Source organism: Tursiops truncatus, chromosome 15 (assembly GCF_011762595.2).
Source record: "Tursiops truncatus isolate mTurTru1 chromosome 15, mTurTru1.mat.Y, whole genome shotgun sequence".
In the NCBI taxonomy this organism is placed as follows: Eukaryota; Metazoa; Chordata; class Mammalia; order Artiodactyla; family Delphinidae; genus Tursiops; species Tursiops truncatus.
The window spans coordinates 4944117-4959062 of record NC_047048.1 but is presented as its reverse complement, the minus strand read 5'-3'; the positions used below and the strand labels follow the sequence as shown (position 1 = coordinate 4959062).

Below are 14946 nucleotides of genomic sequence, written 5' to 3'. Positions count from 1 at the left end.
GTTTTTATCTTGAGCAATAATGTGATTTTTAGACCACAAATAAACGACAAAGAACTTAATGCAAGTGCCCCAGTGTGCTCCAAACATAAGGCCACGTAGAACTCCCAGGCGGGCACAGCCCCACCTGCATGCTCACAACTGAGATTCAGCCTGGCAGGATTTGATTTAACTTTTGGTGGACTGGACATCCCAGAGTTTGGTTGAAAACTAGCCGGGCATGGTCTGGAAAAACCGGTACCAACCCGGCCCTAATAGGAGCTCTCCACGGTCCCCCTGCACCCAGCCTGTGAGTTAGGGTGGAGCAGGGAAATGACTTCTCATCTATTTGCAGTTATTTTCATTGTCACCCGCTAATTCACAATCTCCCTTATGATTTCCTCTTACCCCGTGAGATACTTAAAATGGTATGTTTTAGTTTCCAGTGATCTCAGGCTTTCTTTACTGTGTGTTTATTGCTGACTTAGTAATTGCAGCAAAAATAGATCATGGTCTCTGATGTATTATTTGAAGTTGTTGCAGTTTTCAACCTAAAACGTAGTCACTGTTTTTGTCAGTGTTTATTCTCTGTTGCATCCTGGTTGCTAACTCTGTGTTAGTTCCAACTTTGTAGTTTGGTTGGTAAAATTACCTGTATCCTTACTACGTGTGTGTCTTCCTGATCTGTTTCTTCCCTCACGGTAGTATTCCCTGTAATTCTCTCTGCTCTTGCAAAGCTAGTATGTGCGATGTATGTGAGTAATGCGTCGCTTTGGTTGTTGGTCCTTTTATTGTTATCTTTATTTTTATCTGTATCATGCAGATGTTTGCTTTAAATTCTGTTCTGTCCTTAATATTGCTTGTTATTCCAGTCATCTTGTTTAGATTGTCCTGGTACATCTTTTTCTATATCTTTATTTTCATCCTTTCTATCTGGTTTTGTTTAAGATGTTTGCCTTGTAAAGAATAACATTGAAGTGAATTTCTGTTTTTTTAAACCCAATCTAATTATTTATGGGATTTTGAAGGGAAGGAAAAGGTGAGTTAACCTGCTTGCTTGGTGATGACGGGTAGATTTGTACTTTCCCTGCCATCTTTTGCGTTTTCTGTTTCCATCCTTTTTTCCAACTTTATGTCAGATGATAGTATCCTTCCTTTTTGCTAGTTTGGAAGCTTTAGATTGTATTTTTATGCTTTTGGTGGTTACTCTTATATTTAACACAACTGTTAGCTGTAACACTTTCCTAACAGACTTAAAGTATTCACTTAACTGCTGACTGCACAATCCTACATTGTTCGGCCTTTTGTCCATGCAGTGCTGTTTGCGATGCTGTGGGAATGGCTGGGAAAGGACCAGGGAAGAGGCCATGTAAGAGGCAGCATGTGAAGGACAGGTAGGATGTGGGCACAGGGTGGTTACAAGGGGCAAAGGAGGTGTGCCAGGCTCAGGGGAGGAAGGCCTAAAGAAACGTTTAAACAACTTCACTCCCCACTGGTTTTATCAGATTCTAAGTTTAATCATCCGTTTTATACTTGGATTTAAAAAAAAAAAAAAACAATGAATACACACTCATTGAATACCCACATCTGTGTATTTTCATTCAGCTCAGTTGTCAAAACTCAGGCATTTCAGTGATCCAACCATATTAGAAACCCAAAACCCAGTGGGCCCAGGTAGTGGTATTTCAAGAAACACTTAGACAAGAAGTAAAACACACGTAATTTTATTGGGTAGGAAATTTGTTACAGGCTTTGGTTCTAAATTCCCTTCACACCTGCTTGTTCTCGTGGCTCATTTACAAACCCAGTGATGTCTACTTTTTCTTTTTCTTATTTGCAATGGATTTGCTGGACTGGGACACCACTGTGTCGTCTTTCAGGAGGCTCGGCATGAAATTCAAGGATGTGGCATGCACTGGTTCCTTGATCACAGTGATGGCGACCTCACAGTCTTGCCTTTTGGTCTCTTCCTCTCTCAAGCTGTTCAGCCTAACAAGAAGCAAACACAAGAAAGTATCTTTTTTTTTTTTTTTGCGGTACGCGGGCCTCTCACTGTTGCGGCCTCCCCCGTTGCGGAGCACAGGCTCCGGACGCGCAGGCTCAGCGGCCATGGCTCACGGGCCCAGCCGCTCCGCGGCATGTGGGATCTTCCCGGACCGGGGCACGAACCCGTGTTCCCTGCATCGGCAGGCGGACTCTCAGCCACTGCGCCACCAGGGAAGCCCGATATCTTTTTTTGTCTTTGAAATTTCAAAACCGGTTTTTATGTTGTATGTGGTGTAAAGTAGTCCATACCTGGATCTCAACAGTTTCTGTGAACAGAACTAAACTGTCATCACTTTGCCTGAAATAAAAAGTGGTGCAATAGCTAGATAGTTTAAGACAGAGTTTTCACACATCTAAGGTGACTTGTGACACACTTGTCTCTGAAGCAACTTAGCTAGTAAGTAGCCTTTTAAAATACTGTTGTAAAAAAATAAAATACTGTTGTAGCCATTTTCCCTAAGTCTAATGCTCTCTTCCACAGAACAATGGGCTTGAGATGCCCTTTACAGAGGTCAGACATTTGCACTTGGGACTTACCTGTCTGCATGGAACTAAGCCTGGACAGTGGTTCTAGAAAGGTAAGTGTGCGGCCTTTGCTAGGTGCTCACCACGCACCAAGCATTGTTCTCGATGCTTCACAAACACTAGCTCACTCAGTCCTCACAACAGTCCTACAAGGTATCACCTCCACCTTAAAGATGCAGAAACAGGCACACAGGGACAGACCTCACCAAGGTCACCCAGGTGATATAAGTGATGGGGCTGGGATGTGAACCTGGGCAGTCTGGATCTATGTCACGCTGCCTCCTCGTGGATGCCTGGGGATGCCTTAGACAACCAGGACAGAACTGGTGGCCACGGGTTCCCAGCTGCACATGAGGACGTGCCGCCCTTCGGAAGGCGGAGACTTTTTTTTTTAAATATATATTTTTAGATTATTTTATTCATTTTTTTTTTGGCTGCATTGGGTATTCGTTGCTGCATGCGGGCTTTCTCTAGTTGCCGCAAGCAGGGGCTACTCTTCATTGTGGTGCACAGGCCTCTCATTGCAGTGGCTTCTCTTGTTGTGGAGCATGGGCTCTAGGCGTGTGGGCTTCATTAGTTGTGGCACACAGCCTCAGTAGTTGTGGCTCGCAGGCTCAGTAGTTGTGCCTCGTGGGCTCTAGAGTGCAGGCTCAGTAGTTGTGGCGCACGGGCTTAGTTGCTCCACGGCATGTGGGATCTTCCCAGACCAGGGCTTGAACCCGTGTCCCCTGCATTGGCAGGTGGATTCTTAACCACTGCACCACCAGGGAAGCCCAGAGGTGGTAGACTTTTAATGAAAGTGTTTGGTACTGAAGCTTCTGGTGGCTACAGAGGACAGGAAAGAAAGATGCCCGAGAGCCAGGTGGGCGGGAGGGAGCCGAGGGGTTCACTGAGTTACCTCGCCTCCAGCTCCTCATTCTCCACCTTCCTCTGAAGGGCTATCGCTTCATTACGTAGCCTGTTTTCCTTTACTTTCTCCTTGAGGGTTTCTTCGTGTTTATGTGCTTGGAAGAGAGTGTTCACAAAAAAGATGTACATGTTACTGATCCATGTATTGAATTTTTCCTTTTGTTCATCCTTGGATTTTTCTTTTTCCGCTGGAAGAAAGTTTGATTAAAATGAGCATTAATACAGTCTTGCAATAACTCTGGGGTCTGTGTTCCAGTTCCCCAGTTCTGTCACTTCCTATGCTGGGCTGAGTGTCCTCATCCCCCCATAAGGTGGGTGACACTGTGCTTCTCGTCGGCTTGTGAGGATTAAGGTAACTGCAAAATGCTTCAGGGACCACCTGGAACAAGGCTGGCGTCAGCTGACCACAGCCATGATTGTCAACACTTCCTTCAAGTCTCCTGGTACCTGTTATTTTTTTCCTAAATAGCTTAAATATTTTGGTTTTCTAAAATTAAAATCTTAGAAAATTTACAAGATTCTCATGTTTCAGAGAAAGAAAAAAAAACTCTTGGCTTTTGCATACATTGTCTTTAAAGGCAGTTTTCACTAAGAAAATTTCATTTCATTTTATTTGTTTTGTTTGGCCATGCCACACAGCTTGCAGGATCTTAGTTCCCCCGCCAGGGATCAAATCCGCGCCCTCAGCAGTGAAAGCACAAGAGTCCTAACCACTGGACCTCTAGGGAATTCCAAGAAAAGTTTAAGAAGGATTTTAACTCTGAATTGAATAAGAAGGTAGGTAAAATTATTGACTTGGTAAGGAGTTGCTTCACATCTACTAAGGCCAGCAGATACACACTTTGGAATGTGTTTAATATAGTTGATTCCAGGAAGATAATGCTTTGGATAGTTCTATACTATCAATAAGACTGGGGATCTTTCAAGAGAGCAGTTGTTTTTTGACTGTGTCTACAGCTTGGGCTGATCTGCTGTTTGATGGCAGTGATGGGAGAGGAGTATGGGCACAGGTGCTCTGTAAACGTAGTATTCTGTGACCAATCTACCCTCCATCCCAGGAGCCACTGTGAAGGGCCCGAGAGTGGAAGACTCATGCAGAGAACCTTGATGCTGGTGCCAGATTTTTTTTTTTTAATATTTATTTATTTAGGCTGCTCTGGGTCTTCGTTGCAGCACACGGACTCTTAGTTGCAGCATGCATGTGAGATCCAGTTCCCTGACCAGGAATCGAACCCAGGGCCCCTGCATTGGGAGCGCGGAGTCTTACCCACTGGACCACCAGGGAAGTCCCGCCAGTGCCAGATTTTACAAGGACTAAGAGAAATGAAAACATATCCATAAAGACTTGCACACCCGTGTTCACAGCAGCATTACTCCTGATAGCCAGAAATGGAAACCACCAAGCCGTCCATCAGCTGATGGGCAGATAAAATGTGGTGTGTCCACACAGTGGAATACTCCTCAGCAACACAGGAACAAGACACTAAGATGCACCACAACATGAACGGATCCCAAAATGACTATACGTGAAAGAAGCAGATGCAAGAGAATATGATTCCATTTCTAGGAAATGTCCAGAAAAGGCAAATCCATGGAGAAAGTAAGTCAGTCAGTGGCACCAGGTGGCCCACAGGCACCCCCCGGGCTCCAGGCACCTCACCCACACATACCTCCCCCCTGTGGCCAGCTACCTGTGGTGGTGAGAGTGAGCTCTGGCAGGTGACTAGTGAGCACACACAGAAAGCTGGCCCAAATCTGTGGGCCACGGAAGGACCACAAATGCCAGCTTTAGCACCGACGTTGGGAAAGCAAGGTACATGAAAAGGTGCTCAGCATCACTGATCATCAGGGAAATGCAAATCAAAACCACAGTGAGATGGACTTATATACACTACCAAATATGAAACTGATAGCTGGTGGGAAGCAGCCGCATAGCACAGGGAAATCAGCTCAGTGCTTTGTGACCATCTAGAGGGGTGGGATAGGGAGGGTGGGAGGGAGATGCAAGAGGGAACAGATATGGGGACACAGGTATATGTATAACTGATTCACTTTGTTATGAAGCAGAAACTGACGCACCATTGCAAAGCAATTATACTCCGATAAAGATGTTTGGGTAAAAAAAAACAACACAATGAGAGGGAATTCCCTGGAGGTCCAGGGGTTAGGACTTTGCGCTCTCAGTGCCGAGGGCCCAGGTTCAATCCCTGGTTAGGGAACTAAAATCCCACAAGCCACGAGACAAGGCCAAAAATAACACCAACTCACACCTGCTAGAATGGCTTGCTTCAAAAAGAGAGAGATGCTGTCAAGGATGTGGGAAAACAGGACCCTTGTACGGTTTTGGTGGGATTGTAAATTGGTACAACCAGTATGGAAAACAGTATGGGTTTCCTCAAAAAATAAAAAAAGAACTACCCTATGATCCAGCAATTCCACTTCTGGGAATATATCCAAAGGAAATGAAGACACTATGTCAAAGAGATAGCTGCACCATCACATTCACAGTGGCACCATTTACAACAGCCAAGACAGGAGACGGCCTAAGTGTCCCTCAACAGATGAATGGATAAAGAAGAGGTATATATACACAATGGAATAGTACTCAGCCATAAAAAGGAGGAGAGCCTGCCATTTACAACACCATGGATGGACCTTGAGGGCACTACGCTAAGTGAAGTAAGTCAGAAAGAGACATACATATACTGTATGATCTCACTTATAAGTAGAATCTATTTTTTAAAAATACAAACATATAAAAAGAGATCAGATATGTGGTTACCAGAGGAGGGAGATGGGGGACACTGGAGGAAGGTGGTCAAAGGTACAAACTTCCAGTTGTAAGGTATAAGGATGTAACGTACAACACGATGACTGTAGCTAACACTGCTGAATGATGTATGTGGAAGTTGTTAAGAGAATAAACGCTAAGTGTTCTCATCACAAGAAGAACTGTTTTTGTGTGTATTTATGAGATGATAGATGTTAACTAAACGTATTGTGGCCATCATGTCACGATACATGTAAGTCAAGTCATTATGCTGCACACCTTAAACTTACACAGCACTGTATGTCAGGTATATCTCAATAAAACTGGGGAAAGAAAAGGGTTAGATCCATGCCTTGAAAGGGAACTCTGTCAAGCCAGGGGCAGAGTTGGGAGCAGCTGTCCCAGCCTAATTATGTTTTAAAAGATGGTTGTACGTTTTTATAAATGTTAAATCATTTATAAGCAACAGTTTGCTAATACCAAAGTTCTATTATTAAAATACTCACCATTTTGAGATAAAAGAAAGGTTCGCTCCTTTCCTGGAGATTTAAAGTTCATTTTGGAAGTTTTTCCGCCACTTACAGACTTCTTGATCTTGGGCTTTTTCTTTTTAAAAAAAAAAAAGAAAAATCATAAAGCAAAATATAACTTCTGCATCATTATGGACTAAAACTAATTTTCTACATTATAAATAATTAGAAAAGTATTAGTGAGGCCATTATCTTTATGCTAATTTGACTATTTTTAATCTGCCTAAAATTTGACTTTTTAACCTGTATATTCGTCCTGTTAAGGAAATGAATAACAGAGCTATTGTATTTGCTGGAAGGCTTCCCCAGGAAACCAAAGACTAGAAAATACTCCCTGGGCCTGTTGGGAAAGTATTAATCCATCTCTTAGTGGCTTTAATTACTATATATATATATAAAACCATATATCAATACATGCTGTTTACGCCTACATTTTTATCTCCAGTAGATCTCACCCTTGAACTCCAGACTTTGTCTCCAGCTGCCACTTGCTGTCACCACGTGGATGTCTCATCAGGCACCTTAAGTCTGACATGCCCAAACCCAACCCTTTAATTTCACCCCCAAAACTCATCTCCCCCTCAAACCCCAGTCCTGCCCTTCATGATAAATGGCAGCTCTGTTCTTCCAGTTGTTCAGGCCAAAAAAACCCTTAGAATCATCTTTGCCTTCTCTTGCCCTCTCAAACTCCACAGCCTTCAAAATACATGCAGATAATTCCAAGAGCTTCCTTACGGGTTTGTCAACAGCAAAGCCGTCGTGAGCCTACTGAACCCCCTTGCTCAGGGCCTCCTCCCGGCCGGGCACTGCCTCACTCAGTGCATCTTCTGGGCCACGCCGACGTGGCTACACCTGCTGCTACCCCCCTTCCAACACCCCAGAGGTGCTCCCGCCTCAAGGCCCCCGCACAGGACAGTCTCCTCCCAGCTGCGCTCAAGTGTGGCTTCATCCAAAGACCTTCCCTTCCCACCCCACCCTGTCTCTCAGTCTCCACTGCCTGCCTCGCTTTCCACCGCATCACTGATCCCTCCCAATTGTGTAAAGAAGTATAGCACTGCGGTAACGGGTGTAAATCCTGGAGTCGAACTGCCTGCATGCAAACCCCCAGCTCCACTGCTTACCAGTTCTGTGACAGTGGGCAAGTTACTCGACCTCTGTGCCTCAGTTCCCCCTTGGAGCCGATGAAGCACCTACAAGTCGTCTGGGCATTAAATGAGTGGACCCCTGGGAAGTGCGTAGCACCTGGTAAGCACCCCGAGGGCGTTCACTCTTCCTGTTCTTCACGTGTCACTACGTCCCTCTCTCCCCCGGAATATGATGCCCACAAGAGGACAGGCTTTCTGTTCCCGCCAGAACCCTGGCACCAGAAGAGCCCTCACCATATAGCAGGTGCGCAGCAGCGGTAGATCCCATGGCCGCGGCACTGTTTTCATGGGTAACTGTGAATACAAACCTCTGATTGCCTTATCTTGCTCATGTCAAGCAAGACTCCTAACTTGCTTGAAGACGACTTAGTGTTGCCGTCCTGCACCTCAGATTCCTGGCTTCTTAGAGCACTTGGACTCCTGTTCTGGGTGTTCTGATCAACGACAAATACATAAGAGGATTTCTGTTTTCCGTGGAGACACACGTGTACGTGATTTTAACGTGGTATAATTGATTTACAATGACCTGCACATAAGGCGCACTAGGACGGTGAGTTTCGATGTATCTACACCTGTGAAACCATCGCCTCAGAGAGTGGACGTATCCATCACCCCAGGTTTCCTGTGCCCCAGGAAGCCCTCTTCCCTCATCCTCGGGCAACTACTTACCTGTTTTCTGTCACTACAGATCACTTGGCATTTCTAGAATTTTACGTCATTGGAATCACAGCGGTATGTATCCTTTTCTGTCTGGCTTCTTTCACCCAGCATAATTAATGCACCCATGCTGTTGGCATGTGTTAGGAGTTACTTCACTGCTGGCTCATTCCCCGTTGTATGGTTATAATAGGACTTGTTTATCTTGATGGATGTGCGGTGCCAGATTGGAAACCAGACGTGAACTTGATCGGATGGTTTCTGAGGCTGTCCCCGAGGCCAGCGTGTCCGTGTGTGGTTACTGGAGCCCACGTGCTGCCATCCACGCAGGCATGGATGAGTTTACGGTGGACATGACCCAGCCCCAGCCTGTGGCCAGGCTCTCGGATGACCTGGAGGGGGTGTATCTGCTGATCGGGTGGACTGGGTGCTACTGAAGTTGAACCTGCACGAGGGTCCAAGGCACATCCTGGGACTCGTGGTCAGAGGTGCTCCTTAGATGACCAACAGTGAGAGGTCTCCCTGAGTGAGCAGCTCTGGCGAGTTTCCCAGCTGGGGTTTCCGCTGGCCCCCAACACTCTCCCTTGTGGCTCCGAATGAAGGACTCAACGATCAGAAACCCTTCCAGCCCACTACCCTGAAACCCCCGCTCCATCTGACCCAGCGGCTAGATCTTTCGGTCAACGGCCCACGCTGTCCCTGCTCCCCCAAGGCTTTGGTGTGAAGCCCAGTGTCCAGCCCCATGAGCAGGTCCTGTCCTCTGGGACGCGCCCAGCATCCTGCACACGCTCGGGAGCTGTTCCTTGGCATCTGTGCTCTGTGACGAGCGATCCACTCTTGTAAACACTAGATCATGGGCTGAAACGTTTCATAAAAACCACCTCAGATGCCGTAGGCCTCGTGGTCCAGCCAGGGGAGCCCCACACCCCTGAGGGTGTCGGTAGGCCCTCTGACACTCATTACGTATCTCCACTGTCATAGGTCATGACCAGAAAATACATTTTCCCTAATGTAGAAAAAAGACAATACACTCCTTTCAGAATGTGAAAAGAAGTCTTAAATAAGTTATTGCCTGAAGGGTTACAAAAGCCCAAGATAGTCTTGATGATGGTTTAACCATTCCAGAATAAAACCCATTCCTTACTCTGTAAATTCTAAGATATTATTTGTTACCTGCTTTATCATTGTATAAGTGCTTCCAGCTTTGTTTCCAGACGAGCCATCATTTGGAAAATTTAAATAGAATTTAGTCGATTGGTTAGTAACAGAGATGAGTGCGAAGCTTAACAGAGCTTCAAAGAATTCCAGGAAAACCAGCTGAAATAGAAGAAAATATAAAGGGTCTTATTCATCCTGACACACCTCGAGGTGGACCAGCAGTTCTTCTGGGTGTTTGTTCTCCAGAAAGTACCACCTTGTTCAACACTCAGGCATCATGGGCGCACACCAGTTTGCAATAAAAACTACAGCATTTAAAAGATCTGTGAGGACGTATATTCTCTCCTTAGCTTGTAAGTCATTTTTCTATTTGCCGGAAACATTTTATTTTATATTAGCTAATTGAGGACAGTCACTTTCAGAAGTATTTCTTTTTTTCTTGGACAGCTAGAGAAGTGGCACCTGTTAAGAGTTGGTGCTGAATGGCTAAGCCCTCTGGAGATGCTGGGATAGGGTGAACATATTTTGTACGTAAGGAGGATATGAATGGGGAGGGGCGTTGCAAAGGGAAGACTGTTACGGTTTGAACTGTGCCTCCCAAAAAAGAGTTGGAGTCCTGTCCCCCAGTATGCTCAGGTTACAGATAATCGAGCTCAAGTGAGGCCGTTAGGGTGGGCCCTAGTTCAGTGTGGCGGCTGTCCTTACAAGAAGAGGGAAATTTGGACCCACAGACAGAAACATAGAAGACAATGTGAAGAGACATGGGGAGCAGACAACCTCTACAAGCCAAGGAGAGAGGCCTGGAGCAGATCCTTCCCCACAGCCCTCAGAGGGATCCAATTCCAGCAACACCTTGATTTCCGACTGTCAGCCTTCAGAACTACAGGCAAGATATGCATTATGTAAGCCAGAAACAGGTGGCAGGGGCGGAGGTTAGCAAGTACAAATGTCCTGAGGTAGGGGTGTGGTGGGCGTATTCAGGGAACAGCTAAGCGGCAGGTGTGACTCAGTGTCAGACGTGGACCCAGAGAGGTGGCCGTGCTGGCACCATTGGTGCCAACCCAATCTTGGTGTCCACGGTAGAGCAAACAGCCTGAGTTGGATCTGTACCGTTCGTGACACCAGTTTACAAACCTCAAGTTTAAAGTTGCTGTCAATTCCATCATGCATGAAAGGATTATCCTCTGCTATGACCTCCACAAATTTTCTTGCTGTTAATTCTTTATTTATCATTTTAAATCTCTGTAAAAGAAACAACCAATCAAATCATAATGGCCGATAATTACAAACAGCTATATATTTTTAAAGTTAGTTTATACCAATACAGCACTTTAAGGAGATGGTCTAGAAATAAGTATCTTAAAAACTGGTAATTTTGAAAAGCATTCTGGGTTAACATTGGTATTTACCTCTCTACTCCTTCCCTAATCCCTCTAAGACAACAGTAAAGATTTTTTTAGAGGCATAAACATAGGACAGAGAACGGGAGAGTGGATGACCCAGACGTGAGATATCAACACAGCTCTACTGGTGGGAAAGCGCTGGACTAATGAATGGGCTTAGCAGAACAAGGAGCTGAGAGCTCAGGGAGGCAAGAGGCAAGTCGAGTCCAGTCGGAACTCAGGAAGGAGTCAGCTCTGAAGGCCGTGCTACAGGTAAGGCTGAACACAGGAAGACTCCCAGAAAGTCTAGGTGAAGACCCTTTCCGCATCTAGACTGAAAACAGAAGGTTGACTCGCTGGAGATACTGAACCACAGTGCATTTGGCTCCCCTAAAGTCACAGTCCTGCTGAAAACAAGAATTAGGGGAAAGTGCACGTTGGTAGGGCCCTCCCTTCACACTGACCCTTCCCTCCACTCTGTTCTAAGAACTATGAAAACCAGGTTCATATCCCCCAGGCAGGAGTTAGGAGAAATCCTCCCCTGGAAAATCGAACATCCAAGAGAAAAGCTCTGTCAACCACAGGCTGGTGGAGGGTCTTCCCTGGCAGTCCGGTGGTTAAGACTCCACACTTCCAATACAAGGGGTTTGGGTTCACTGCCTGGTCAGGGAACTAAGATCCCACATGCCACACGCCACAGCCAAAAAGACAAAAGACAAAACTGTGGGCTGGGGAGGAGAAAGGGGAGAGGTGGGGCAGTTTCCTGGCTTGGTTACTCCACAGTGAAACCTAATCTTTGACAAGTGCCGCTCATCCACATGAACTTCCAATCAGCCTTTATTTTATTTTATTTTATTTTATTTATTTTTTTATTTTTGGCTGCGTTGGGTCTTTGTTGCTGTGCTTGGGCTTTTCTCTGGCTGTAGCGAGCAGGGGCTACTCTTTGTTGCGGTGCGCGGGCCTCTCATTGTGGTGGCTTCTTTTGTTGCGGAGCACGGGCTCTAGGCACGCGGGCTTCAGTAGTTGTGGCACATGGGCTCAGTAGTTGTGGCTCACGGGCTCTAGAGCGCAGGCTCAGTAGTTGTGGCACACGGGCTTCATTGCTCCGTGGCATGTGAGATCTTCCCGGACCAGGGCTGGAACCCGTGTCCCACTGTGCCACCAGGGAAGCCCCCATTCAGCCTTAGAGTGCCACAGTCCTATCTATGAGTGGACAGCCAAGTTTCACCACACATGCTATGGGGAAAGCCTTAATATAAAAGCCAGAGAACAAAACCAACAGAGGTGGGGAAGGGAGATCTGGACTTGGAAGGAACAGAGGCAATGTAAAAAGCCGAGAAAAAAAAAATTCCATTTAGCTCCCCCACCCCCAATTCATTTCTTCAGTGGAATAAGAGAGATTGCATCCATATTTTAAAAACAAGCAAAATGCTTAAAAAAGGGTCAAAGGATTAGAAATTTAATAGCAGAAACTCAAATAGAAGGGGAAAGATAATGCAGGAAATCTCTCCTAAAGGAGAACAAAAAATAACAAAGATATGGATGGTCAGAGAGAAAAGACTAAAATAAAATTAAATTGGTCCAGGAGGTTTGACACCCATGTTCCACAAAAAGGATGGAGCAAATGGAAGGCAGGAAATCTGAACAAGTAATTCCAGAGCATGTTGCAGGACTGAAGGGCACAGGTTTCCAACGTTAAAGCTCACGAAATAAACGTAAAAAGACAAATACCAAAGCTGCATCACTGTGAAATTTCGGAACAAGGATAAAAGTAGATTGTAAAATATTTCAGCAAGGAAAAGAAATTACATCAAAATGATTGAGAAGCAACAGTAATCAAGACAGTGTGGTACTGGTAAGAGGATAAACATACAGATAAATGAAATACAATTGAGAATCCAGAAATAAAGCCATACATCTATGGCCAACTGATTTTTGACTAGAATGCCAAGACCAATCAATAGAGGGAAACAGTCTTCTCAACAAATGGTGCTGGGACAACTGGGGATCCACACACACAAAAATTGTTGGACCCCCTACCTCAGACCATATACTGTAGAAAAATTAATTCAAAATGACCTAGAAGTCAGAGAGAAAACTCAGAAGACAACATAGAGGTTAGTCTTCATGATCTTGGATTGACAATGGATTCTTTTTTTTTTACATCTTTATTGGAGTATAATTGCTTTACAATGGTGTGTGACAGTGGATTCTTAGACTTAACACCAAAGGCACAAGTGAGAAAAGAAAAAAATAGATAATTAGACTTCATCAGAAACCAGCAAAAACAGAAGGTTTTAAATAAGAGTCTCATAACATAACATACTCAAATGTTCAGGTTTCAGTGGGAAATCACTGACTCATGGTGCCAATAGCCAGGAAGATATCAAACTGAATGAACAAAGACAATCAACATATGCCAACACCAAGATGACAGAGGACACAGAATTAAGTGACACAGATTTTAATTAAAATGCTTAAATGAGCCATTACAAACAGGCTTGAAACAAATGGGGGAAAAAAGAAAGTCTCAGCAAATGAATGGAAGAAATGAAGCACTAAATGGAAATTTTAGAACCAAAAACTATAATAATTAAATTAAAAGCTCAATAGATGGGCTCAACAGCATAAAGAAAGGGATAGGAGAAAGAATCAGTGAACCTGAAAATGGAATAATAGAAATTATCCAACCTGAACAACAGAGAGAAAATAGACTGAAAAAAAAAAGACTCAGGTACCCATGGGCCTATAATAAAAGATCTAACATTCATGTTATCAGAGTCACAGAAGGAAAGGAGAAAGAAAGGTGGGTCGAAAAAGTACATGAATAAATAAGGGCTGAAAACTTCTTAAGCTTGATAGAAACACAAACCTACAGATCTAAGAATTTGAGTGAATCCCACATAAGATAAACCCAAAGAAATTCACATCAAGACACACGTCAAACTTCTGAAAACTAAAGACAAAGAGAAAAGTCTTGAAAGTGACAGTGAAACGACACCTTCCTATCATGGAAAAAATTCACATGACGGCAGATTTCTCATCAGAAAGCACAGGAGCCAGAAGGAAGTGGCACAGCATTTTCCAAGTGCTGAAAGAGGACTTTCAACTCAGAATCCTCTTGCCAGAGAAAATGTCCTTCAGGACTGAAGGGGAATTAAGACATTCTCGGATGAAGGCAAACTAAGAACTGGTTGCTAGCAGACCTACCTGAAAAGGATGGCTGGAGAAAATTCTCTAAATAGAAAGGAAATGATAAGGAATCAGGAACTTCAGGAAGGAAGAACAAATATTGTAAGCAAAAATAGGGATCGGTACAATACACTTTCCTTTTCCTCTTGAGTTTTATAAATTATATTTGGCAGTTAAAGCAAAAATTATACTACTATCTGATGTGGTTCTAAAGGTAGGCAGAGGAAATATCAATTATATTATAAATGGTAGGGGGTAAAAAGATGTAAAGGGAAGTAAGGGTTTCTGTACTTCACTCGAATTGGTCAAATGATGACACCATTAGACTGTGATAAGTCTATTATATTTATAGATACTCAAAACAACACTATTAGATCAATCAAAATGAAATTCTAAAAAATGTTTAAGTAACCTACGGGAAGGCAGGAAAAAGAAAACAAAAACAGAACAAACAAAAATCGAAAAACTAAATGGCGAACTTACACCTAACAAACCAATTATATTAAACGTCCATGTTCTAAATACACCAGTTGAAAGACAGATACTGGCAAGTATTGCTGGTGGGACTATAAGATGATCCAGCCACGCTGAAAAATAGTTTGGCAGTCTTTAAAAAAAAAAAATGAGACAAATACTCACCATATAACTCAGTAATC

General features: G+C 44.2%; 1 protein-coding gene across 4 annotated transcripts in view; it reads right to left on the bottom strand.

The window, feature by feature from the left end:
• Positions 1-1517: 1517 nt before the first annotated feature.
• RSPH10B (radial spoke head 10 homolog B) overlaps positions 1518-14946 on the bottom strand; it is a 39872-nt gene continuing 26443 nt past the window's right edge. For 3 of the 4 annotated variants that reach the window (XM_019930680.3, XM_019930681.3, XM_033839120.2), the window contains 6 exons: positions 10851-10958; positions 9732-9875; positions 8210-8335; positions 6733-6832; positions 3446-3644; positions 1518-1965 (listed from right to left, as the gene is read on the bottom strand). In XM_019930680.3, the coding sequence (XP_019786239.1) occupies positions 1791-1965; positions 3446-3644; positions 6733-6832; positions 8210-8335; positions 9732-9875; positions 10851-10958 (852 nt within the window). In that variant the 3' untranslated portion in view covers positions 1518-1790. The remainder of the gene's footprint in view (positions 1966-3445; positions 3645-6732; positions 6833-8209; positions 8336-9731; positions 9876-10850; positions 10959-14946) is intronic. The other variant, XM_019930682.3, reaches the window with a different exon arrangement.